Source organism: Cajanus cajan, chromosome 11, assembly GCF_000230855.2.
Source record: "Cajanus cajan strain Asha chromosome 11, NIPB_CcT2T_4, whole genome shotgun sequence".
NCBI lineage: Eukaryota > Viridiplantae > Streptophyta > Magnoliopsida > Fabales > Fabaceae > Cajanus > Cajanus cajan.
The window spans coordinates 8258982-8270066 of NC_138527.1; the positions used below are offsets into that span (position 1 = coordinate 8258982).

At 46.4% G+C, this 11085-nt stretch overlaps 2 protein-coding genes across 2 annotated transcripts; both read right to left on the reverse strand.

Moving 5' to 3' along the window:
• Positions 1 to 2866: 2866 nt before the first annotated feature.
• On the reverse strand, positions 2867 to 4286 carry LOC109798090 (uncharacterized). The gene has a single exon (XM_020358299.3). It carries the CDS (start codon positions 4087 to 4089, stop codon positions 2995 to 2997), a length of 1095 nt encoding a protein of 364 aa, XP_020213888.1. The 5' UTR covers positions 4090 to 4286; the 3' UTR covers positions 2867 to 2994.
• A 5515-nt stretch (positions 4287 to 9801) lies between these two features.
• On the reverse strand, positions 9802 to 11085 carry LOC145953331 (uncharacterized). Its single transcript, XM_083067271.1, has 2 exons — positions 10122 to 11085; positions 9802 to 9995 (listed from the first exon to the last, which is right to left on the reverse strand). The coding sequence occupies exons 1-2, from the start codon at positions 11083 to 11085 to the stop codon at positions 9802 to 9804; spliced, it is 1158 nt and encodes a 385-aa protein (XP_082923397.1).

The window sequence follows — 11085 nt, forward strand, 5'->3', positions numbered from 1 at the left end:
AATGATGTCAATCTTGACTACAAAACATAGTTGTTGTATTTTTCACATATCTTGAGTTGTAGATATGATCTTGAGCCAAATTTGTGATGATGGAAAGCTAGAATAATTATACATAATCTTTATTAAGAACTCGTGCACTAGAAAAGCCTAGATCATAGAAAAATATGGCAATCAAGATGCAAATGTCTTTTTTAGTTGCATCACTTACATAATGCAATATTTTGAGCATATTTAGACTTGTATACATGATTTTGAGCCAAACTTAGTGGCTATGAAAAGATAGAAAAATTGTCTACAACTTTGATGAAGAATTAGTGGGCTAATAAGGTCTCTATTATGGACAAAGTATCCCTACAATATGGAAACATTAATCTTTTTAAAACAACATGATGTTGCTGTAATGTTTTGGGAATATCTTATGCTATAGAGGTCAAAATAAGATGAAACCAATTCCTAATGATTAAGGATAGGTTTATCTATAAGTTTTATGAAGATCTCAAAAATTAACTTGGCCATTTGAAGGTTAAAATACTCAATTACAGAGACTATATTAGTAAAGTTCCATATTAGACAAAATAGAACTCAGAACACGCTTTATAGGCACCTTGTTTCAGAAGCCTTGCTAATGTAAGAAAAATATGTGATGTTAGTACAAAACTTGTGGAATAAGACATGCTATGACGACTAGCTCATCCCATGTAGCCTATATATATTCACCAAATATAGCTATAAAAAATTAAAGGAGATAAATTACATCATTCCAAGTCATTAATCAACTCCTCTATACTCCAACGCTTCTATGAAATTAAAAATGAAAAAAAGGAGTGAAGTTTAGCACAACTACCATGAAGAGTCTAACCCATTAGTGTTGATTAGTTGTATATTACCCCCCCTCCCCAAACACTTTCTCTTTCTGTGTAATATGTTTTTATCCCAAATCATCCAAACAAGTAGAAGTTTGGTAGTGAGAAGAGTGATAGGGAGAACCCATGGAATATGGGTAGTTTAGAGAGAGTGATAGCCTAGAAAGGCTACAATGAAATAATACCTTGGTAACTTGAAGAGGTGAAAGAATACTTATATTTTGTCTCTCCCATGGCCAAGTGGGTTTTATGGTTGAGTGGATGCTTGGAAAGGTCGATAATACTCGTGATGCCTAGATAGGTGGAGAATACTCATGATGCTTGGAGAGGTGGAGAATACTCGTGATGCCTAAATAGGTGTAGAATACTTGTGGTGTTTGCAGAGGCAGAGAATACTGGAGTTTCTCTCCCATGGCCAAGTGAGTGTCCTTGAGTGAAAGTTCAGAAGGGTAAAATTTTTAAGAAAATGGCTAAGTCACAATTAAACTCCTCTTTCTTATGATGTTCTGACAACTTCAAAAGGTTGATCAATGCCTTATTATTCAAACTCATTATTAAGACTATTTTCCTTTTATGTTAAAGAGTTTTTATTAAATGACTTATGGACCTTTTTACATGGTGGATTATATTTAGATGTTTGTAATATCATTTCATTTAAATGTATTTTGTTAATACTTTATTTATAATGTTTTGAGATAGAAAGGTATCACACGCATAATCAATTATGTGATTTGTCACTTAAATGAACAATCATAGTCACCTCATGAGAGACTTAAATGATAAAATTTTTGTCTAACTTTTAAAATTAAATAATAGTAAAAAAATGGGTAAAAAATTACAAGGACCTAAATCACAACTCTTTTCACTTATTCTTTTTCTTCATTATTCAAAAATTGACATTTTACTCTTGATCTTAGTTCTTCTTATTATTAGTATTATTATTTATTTTCAAAGAATCAATTAGGGCTCCATAACCATAGATCGAGTAGAATACATCCATTGGCCTTATCAATGAAGGCAAGAACCTCCGAGATCTCACCAAATTATTCAAAATACTCTTTCATGGTCTCCTTTTTAGTCTCTCGGGCCAAGCCTCCAACAAAAACTTTAGTGTATAGAGTGTCATTGAACTAGTCTACCAAATTAACTGCAAGTCATGTTAAATTTTGTGAATTCAATAAAAAAAAATACTTATGGTGGATGATCTTAATCTCCTTGTTTTCCTTTAACTAGAGTCAACTCAATTATGACGAAATTTCCTAGTGTTATTTTATATTTTTTTTCAATCCAATGAGTGTATGAATAGATAGATTTAAGCGAAAAAGATGAGAAATTTAGAGGAGGTTGTGGGTGTAAGAGATGAATGGCAATATTGATGAGAAGAGAAGAAGAGAGACAATCAAAGATAAAAAAATAAAAAAAATAGAGAGAAAATTAGGAAGGAAGAGAAGTTAAAAGTTAGACAAAAAAAAACTAATAGAATTAATGTTTTGTTGATGACAATGACCAATTTGGGTGATGGAAACTAAAGTTGAGGATTAAAATTTCATTTTTTTTAAATTATGAGACTACTAAATTTTCGTCTTACAAAGTTGAGGAACAAAGTAATACTATTATAAAATTACTAGTTTTAATGGATAAAGTGGAAATGACATTGTTAAAATGCATTCTTTTCATCAATAATATTTAAAAGACCTTAATATATTATATCATTTTTTTCTTATATATTATAATAACTAAAATTTAGTGATGTTCAGTTTGATTAAAGTTTTTATTTGTCAAATTAAAAATCACAAAAGCTTATTAGAAACATTTCATTTCTAATATTAAGAGATCTCCATAAGTATATTTCACAAAGTAAAATTTTAATGTCCCACAATTCCTAAATTTTGTCATTAAAAAACATAAACCCTACCTAGATCCTAAATCACCATTTGTATGAACCCATAGTCAAAAGAGGGAAAAAAAATCTAATCGTGCAACAAGACACATTCACGTTCACATTCACAGGAACATAAATTTTATATTTCACCTATTTAAATTAAAACAAAAAAGAAAAAGGTCGTTGAGCTTAAAATACAAAGTTGCACCAGCAAAAAATAAAATAAAATACAAAGTTTGAAAATGAAAATCAGTTGATCTTCTTGTCCATGTTTTTGACGAGCTGCTTCATCTGAAACCTCCAAAACAGGAAGTAAAACAAGGCAAATCCGAGCATAACGTAGATCCAAACATTCTCCCCTTGATTCTCCTTAGGAGACCTAACCTCCTCAATCTTAAAGCTCTCCCTCTGGGAAATCCCCAAAGTGCCCTCCATGACGCGGCCGTGCAGGACGTACGTCCTATCGCTCTCAGCCACCACAACCGAAGTAGGGAACCCCTCCGAGTCAAGGTCAATTTTGTCAAACACCGACGCCTGGGCCCAGCCATCGTTACTCTTCACGAACCACAACTTGTTATACGACACAACCAAAACGACGCCGTCGCCCCTCAAAGCGACGTCGTCCGCGCCCATGAGATCCTCGTTCAGAAGCACTTCCCTGGCGCTGCCATCCTCCGCATCGACCTTAAACATCTTGCCCGTGTTGGACTGCACCACCAGAAGGTACCCCTTGCTCACGTGGACGATGCCGTTCAGCCCGCACACGCTATACACTGTGTCGCCGACCACCGCATGTTCCGTGAACCTCGCGGATTTCGAGAAGATCCACGCCTCTCCGTTATTGTTCACCTTCCAGATGTAGTTCCCCGCCGCGTTCGTCACGTACGCGTTGCCGCCGAAGTCCGCCGCCACGTCGTTCGCTATCGGGCGCCGCTCGTCGCCGGCGGCCGAGGGGAGGGCGGAGAGGAAGAGGCGGCGCCCCGAGCGGAGGTCGTAGGCGGCGAGGGCGTTGAATTCCGGGAGGGGCTCCAGGGCGTGGAGCGCCGCCAGGACGCGGTGGTTGCGGGAGTCCACGGCGAGGCCGAGCACGGTGACGTTCTCCGGGAGGGAGGGGTCCGAGATTAGGGTTTCCACCACGCCGGCGTCGGACACGGCGGAGATGGTGCGGTGGCGGAGGGATCCCACCAGAAAGTGCTGCGCTGTGGGGTCCCACGCCAGGCCCTCCGGGAAGAGGTTCGGGGACCGGAAATTGATGACGTGGAAGTCGCCGGCGAGGAGCGTTGAAATTTGGACGGCGAAGAATAGGAAGAGGAGGGTGGAATTGGTAAAGGAGTGTTTGGACATGTTGTTAAGTTTGGGTGCTGTGGGTGTGTTTGGTTATGCTATTATGAGCTTAGTATAAGATTAGAATTTAGAAGTATGCATATGTTATTTATAAGATTGTTGAGTAGTTTTTGAACTTCTTAGAGATACTGTAATTGTCTTCACTTTCTTGTCAAATGGGTTGCTTTGGATCCAGGAGTTTTCTTGTTAAAGGAGTTAGTTAAGAGATTTCTTTTGATCAATTTTTCTTGTATAATTTTTTCACTGAACTTGATTTTGAATCAAAGTGAAAATAATCACAATTGCAATGTTAATTGAGATTAATAAATTTAAAATCACAATTTAATTGATAATATTTAATATTTTTCATTTTTATTCGAATTTTAAGAAATTTAGTAATAAAAAATATAGAAATTAAACTACCTAACTGTTCTTACCGGAAATCTGCTGTAGAGCTGATCCGCCGGGTAAGATTGGTGAGCCTCCTTCACTGGTACGCTGGTGCTCCAAGATGGGGGTGGTACCTGCAAAAGAGACTCCGATGGTAAAGTTAGGGTTTGTATGAGTATGAGTCTCATATATATGTAATGCACATACCTTTGTGTGAGTTAGGGTTGTCTTGGGCCTGAGATAAGATATGATATGATACGATATCATATAATATGATATGATCACGTTGTGACATAATATGGTATAATTGGAGAACGGTTTTGGCCTGGGACGAGATCTCCGGGCTCGGGCGTGATCTGTCCAGATTCCGGGCTGACGTTGTTCAACGCGTGTCCGGGATGACCCTTATAATGTCAATTCGGGCTGAGAGCCCGGGTGCGAAATGCGGTCAGTACACTAGCCCCTCGAGCTCCGAAGGCCGTAGGCCGAGGAGTTAAGGTCGGGCTCGTGAGAGGAGAGGTGGCTTTGCGCGTACGCTAGCTGGAGGCTCGCCACGTGTCGCGACTGTTCATGCACTGGAGACGTTTGATTGACGTATTGGGGGCAGTGACGGTTTTATAATGATGGTTTGGTAATAAGTGTGTCGTCGGGTGTGCCTTTCAACTGACACGTGTCGCGTCGGTTTTGAATTTCGGGGAGAGTTTTAGCCTTTCTCTCTTCTCGCGCCTCTTTCCTGTCTTTCTTCTGACTTCTCGAGTACGAGAGCTTTTCTTGGTTCCCTTTACCTCCTTTCTCTTTTGCGCTTCCGTCGCCGTTGTCGTTTCCGGTAGTCCCTTCTTTGGTAGGGTTGTTTTCTGAGGAGGAGTACCAGGTACTTCCTTTTTATTTGCTTCTTCTCTTTTTTCATGGCCGGTGGAAGTGGTGCCGGATCCTCTGCGTCTGCCAGGGGCAAGGCGCATGGCAAGGTGGTGGCCGCCGGAAGGGTCACTGTTGAGAAGAAAGATTCGCCGCCACCTAGGGGCCCAGAGCCGGGCGTTCCTGGTTACGACTGGGTCAAACGCGAGGTGGCCGAGGCTCAGAGCATTTTTCGCTCTTTCCTCGAAGTGAATGCGTTTCGGAGAGCGCATAGGGTTTGCGATTCCTCCATTTCCCACATGATTCGGCTTGAGCCCTGTGAGGCTGATGAGGGCGTGTATATGGGGAGGTCTACTGATCCCCCTCATTTCTATGTATATCAATGCTTTTTTAGGGATTTGGGTGTCTGTCTTCCTTTTACCCAGTTTGAGTGCGATTTTTTGAATTTCATCAACGCGGCTCCTTGCCAGTTGCATCCCAATAGTTGGGGTTTTTTGAGGGCTTTTCAGGTCCTGTGTACAGTTCTAGGTATAGAGGTGTCTCTTCGCGTCTTTCTTCATTTTTATCAGTTGAAGATGGGCGTTCCGCCTTATGGCATTTTGTCCCTGAGCGGGAGTAGGGATGGGGGCTTGTTTACTCCCTACTCCCAATCGTACAAAAATTTCAAGCAGGAGTTTTTCCGGGTCGCCCTTGTGGGTGTTGACCCTTTGGAAGACGAGGTGTTCTACTTCAGCGATTTGCCGAGGTTTCCATTCTATTGGTGTCCCAAGCCGTCCCGGTTTCACGGTTTGGGGGATCTGAAGGTGACGGCCGCGAAGACGGCCGCCATCAAGAATCTTGTCGCGCTCCCTCGTCCGTTGGATTGCAAGCTCGTCTTGTCGCTTGCGAATTCGCCTTTCAGGGAGAGGGGCCTAGAGAGTGAGTATTATGTGCTCTGGTAGGTTTTTAGGACTTGTGTAGTTGCCGGTTATTGATGTGTTTCTGTTTCTTTTCTGCAGGCATTATGGGCAGAAACTTGTGGCGTCAGCTTAAACACCGCTACAATGTTTCCGAGCTCGAGGTTCCCGAGCCTCCGGAGGAGGATGCTGTCTCCCTAAAGACCCATCGGAAGAGGAAGAGGGGGAAGGAGGAGGTCGGGGGGACCTCCGCTTCTCACGATGTCGAGGAGGCGACCTCCCGGGCTGTGGACGCTGTGGATCTCACCGACAGCCCTCCGACCAAGGAGGCCTCGCCAGTGGCTACGGCGGAGGTGGTAAAGGGTGTCGGGCTTACTGCACCGGACGCCGAGGTGAGTAGCTTATCATATGCACGCGTTTTCCGTGTTAATTCCCCGTCTTTGTTTCTTGAGGCGTTATGGATCCCTTTGCAGGGTGGGGTTGGCGTTGCTGAGGTGGAGGTCCGCGTTTCTGAGCAGACCGTCCGAGTTGCCAAGGTGGTAAGTATTGTCTTCTCGGACTTTTCACTCTGGCTTTTTGCTATGTTGCCTGGCTGTTTGATCTGGGTGATTTTTTGTAGGCAAGAAATGCCTCCGGGCCTGAGCTGCAGGCGGGAAAGCCGCTGAGCCTAAGGTGCAGGCGGGAAAAGCCGCCGAGCCTGAGGTGCAGGCGGGAAATGCCGCTGATCTTGAGGTGCCGGCTTCCGGGCAGGCCACCCAGGCTGCTGGGGTGAGTCTGGTTTTTTGTTTTGTTTTGTTTTTGTGGCTTTCTCGCATGTCTCCTTATCTATTTGTGATGCGGGACTGGTGTTTGCAGGCGGGCTCATCGCAGGGGCCTTCCCGGACCCAATATCTGTCCCATCACTTTGGGAAGGGGATAGATACGGTGCGGCTGGATCACGTGAGCGCGTCCGCCGATATGGATTCATTATGGAGCGCGGGGGTGACCGCGGAGAGGTTCTTTCCTCAGGGTTCGTTGAGCTCCGAGGACCAGGGATTGATTGAAAGGATCGGTCCCGAGGATAGTTTTGATGCTGCCCAGGTCATGCTGCAGAGGGTGATAGGCATAATGAGTCACTGGAAACCCAAGTGGGGCCAGCAGCGAGAAGACTTGGCCAAGCAGCAGCAGGAGCTGGCTAAGCGGGAGCAGGAGCTGGCCAAGCAAGAGCAGGAGCTGGCTAAGGTGAAGGGCCGGCTTCAGCCATGGAAGGAGGCGAACAAGATCCTGAGGGAGGATAACAAGGCTCTCACCGCGGCTCTTGATGAGGCGAAGCGGCGGGAGACTGAGCTCTGGACCGCACGTAGCGACCTTGCGCGGGTGCAGAAATATCTTGAGATTGCATTGCGGTCCAATGAGGCTTATGCTTCTCAAGTGGGGGAGCTGCAGGGGCTCGCCGCTTTTTCTCGGGCGCGGGCCCGTTCTTTGGAGGACGAGGTGACGTCCTCCCGTGACCAGGTGCGGGTCTTAGAGGATGCTGTGGCCTCTTTAAAGGGGGAGTTGGCAGCGGCGGCTGAGGAGCGTCTCCGTAGTGAGGCCATTCTGGGTGGTCGAGATGATGAGATTGCTGCGCTGAGAGTAGAGCTCGTGGAGCTGGCAGCGGGGAAAGAGGCCGTGGAAGGACGGCTCGTCGAGATGGAGCGCTCCGTCGTGGCAGAGCATAAGAGGGGCTTTCAGAAGGCTGCCCGTCAGGCACGACTTCTTGCTCTCGGGCTCGACTTCTCCTCAATGCATGTGGAGAAGGTGGTCCATCGTGGGAGGATTATTTCGGAGGACGATGTTAACGACAGTTCCAGTGAAAATGCCTCCGCTTAGGTTTTCTTTGTAATTTTGGTTTCCTTTCTCTTTAGCGTGAATTGATGTACTGAATCTTGTGAACTTTGCTTGTATACATGTATGCATGTTGCTCCATTTTGTTCTTTTTGGGTTTAATTTTGGCTGTTCGCGCTGTTTGAAGCGCATGTTTGGCGTCTGTTATATGCTTTTGTATCGGGTGATACCTCTTATCTTGTGCTAGTGACGTCGAGATTCGAGGTCGGCTTTAGTTGCTTGCTCAGTATGGTTTTTCGCGGAAGTTCAGACTCGGCCGTAGATGAATGCGTTAAGATTCGTATTCGATCTCAAATTGTGACTTTGTAATTGTTGTGAGAGTTTATAAATGACCGTAGGCTGGAGTCAAGGTCAGAACTCAATCCTAAGTTGGTCGTGCCGAGGTTCGAATTCGACCCCGATATCGAGAGTGGGGTGTGCTTTGCCAGGGTTCAAAGTTGTCCTCAGGTTAGTGGTTTGGTATCGACCTTTAAGGGAGAATTCGTGTGTGTGTTGAGATTCGAATTCGACCTCGGATTTTGAATTAGGCGACTTGGCTAGGTTCGGACTCGACCTTTAGGGGGGAGCATCGAGGCTCATACTCGACCTTGTATGCTAAACGAGGTTCGGGCGTGACTTCGAACTTCTGTTTGGGTGAGTGTCTCTGTAGAGGCTTGATGACCTTGATTTATTAGCGTCGAGGTATTGCGTCGACCTCAAGCCGGAGTGTAGTAGGTTGGATAAGTGGTCCATGTCCGCCCTTAAGTTTAGGGTCATGCATGTTTTGTCATAGATCGAACTCGATTTCGGGTATGTGGTCGGGACTCGACCTCCGAATGAGTTACTAGGGTTCGACCTTGACTTTTGACAAGAGCGTCGAGGTTTGCACTTGACTTCGTAAATTGTGAGCGGGTTCCATTAAGGTTCGGACTCGACCTTTGAAGAAAGCGTCGAGGTTCGTACTTGACCTCGGATTTGACGTTTGATTAAGGTTCGAACTGGACCTTGGATGTTTGCGAATGAATGGGTTAAGGTGCGTGTTTGGCCTTTAACGAGAGTGCTGGGGTTCGTGCTCGACCTCGGGTTTGCCTTTTTAAGGTTCGAACTCGACCTTTATCGAGGGTACCGGGGTTCGTGCTCGACCTCGGGTTTGCATTTTTAAGGTTCGAACTTGACCTTTTATCAAGGATACCGGGGTTCGTGCTCGACCTCGGGTTTGCATTTTTAAGGTTCGAACTCGACCTTTTATCAAGGATACCGGGGTTCGTGCTCGACCCCGGGTTTGCATTTTTAAGGTTCGAACTTGACCTTTATCAAGGATACCGGGGTTCGTGCTCGACCTCGGGTTTGCATTTTTAAGGTTCGAACTCGACCTTTTATCAAGGATACCGGGGTTCGTGCTCGACCTCGGGTTTGCATTTTTAAGGTTCAAACTTGACCTTTATCAAGAAAACCGGGGTTCGTGCTCGACCTCGGGTTTGCATTTTTAAGGTTCGAACTCGACCTTTTATCAAGGATATCGGGGTTCGTGCTCGACCTCGGGTTTTACGCGCGCGATTGGATTACGGGGGTTCTATTTTCGTGTTTACAGTAATTGATGCGGTAATATTTAAGGAAATGCAACGAGTGAGCGAAAAGGAGAATATTATTAGATAATCCTGCCGTACCTCATTAAAAACCCTCTCCGTTTAGGACGGAGGCGGGAAAAGAGTGCGCGGTTTTCCTTTTACAAATGTGAAATTAGAGTTTAGGGGCATGTAGTGGGGGGACTCTTCCTGCCCTCCTTGCCGGACGCGGAGATCCTCAGGCTTTCGGCGTAGCATTGCCGAGCTGTCTTCTGGTTTGCTCTGACGGAGATAATTTTTTCGTCCTTTCCTGGGAACTTCATGGTGAGGTGCGGGGTGGACACCACCGCGCCGAGATGATTTAAATTCGGCCTCCCTATTATGATGTTATAGGAGGTGTTGGTCTCCACGAGGAGGTATCGGACCATGATTCTTCTGGCGTCCGGGGGTGTGCCAAAGGTTGTGAGCAGGTCCACGTATCCGCGGGTGTGGACCCGTTCACCGGCGAAGCCAACTAGGGGCTCTGTGTGCGGCCGGATGAGAGAGTGGGGGACGTCGAGCTTGAGGAAAGTTGGCCAATACAGGACGTCTGCTGAGCTCCCCTGATCGATGAGTGTCTTTTGGACTTTCCAGTTTGCGATTTCTACCCCGATGACCATAGGGTCATCCTGATTGGGGCTGATCCCTGCGTAGTCCTCATCGGAGAAAGAGATTGGTGGTGAGCTCTTGTAGGGGATCGAGGCAGTGGAATGGGCGCAGTTGATACTGTGGAGGTGTCTTTTTCGGGCTGAGCTGCTGGCACCTCCTCCGGCGAAGCCGCCTGCAATTGTGTTGATTATTCCCCGCAGGGGGGCTGGTTCGGTCTCCTGACTTATTTCAGCCTGTACTGCGCCATTGGCATTTTGCTGAGGTCCTGTGGGTAGGTCCCCCCGAGCTCCTGATCCGCGGCCTCTCCCGCGTCCCCGGCCTCCGGAGCCACCTCGGGAGCCTGGCTGTCGTTGAATGTAGTGGCCGAGGTGTCCTGCCTGGATGAGTTCCTCGATGCGGTCCCGGAGTGTGCGGCACTCGTCTGTGGTATGGCCATAGTTTCTGTGATACCGACAGTGTTTGGACTTGTCAGCACTGTTTGGTGTGTGGCCGGGTGGTGGGAGGTCTAGCAGGTTGCTGTTACTGGCTTCCTCCAAAATGTGGACTCTTGGGGCGTTCAGAGGGGTGTAGAAGTCGTACCTCCCGGCTCTGTTTGTCCTGGCTGTCTTCTTGAATTGGCTGTCGTTGTTGACTTTAACCTTGTCTTTGTGGCCCTGTTCTGGTTTTGTGGGGCCCTTACCGCGAACCTGGTCGTGGAAGGCCGCGTGCTCCTCCATTTGAATGTAACCGGCGGCGCGGGCGCGCAGTTCGTCCATATCACGAGGGGCGTCGCGACATAGGCTGTCGACGAACGATCCGGGTTTCAGTGCCATGAGCAT

Coding starts and splice junctions, on each gene's coding strand:
- LOC109798090 (XM_020358299.3), bottom strand. CDS start 4,089: ATGTCCAAACACTCCTTTACCAATTCCACCCTCCTCTTCCTATTCTTC.
- LOC145953331 (XM_083067271.1), bottom strand. CDS start 11,085: ATGCTCATGGCACTGAAACCCGGATCGTTCGTCGACAGCCTATGTCGC. Junction 9,996..10,121: donor GCCCCTAGTTGGCTTCGCCG/GTGAACGGGTCC, acceptor ACATCATAATAG/GGAGGCCGAATTTAAATCAT.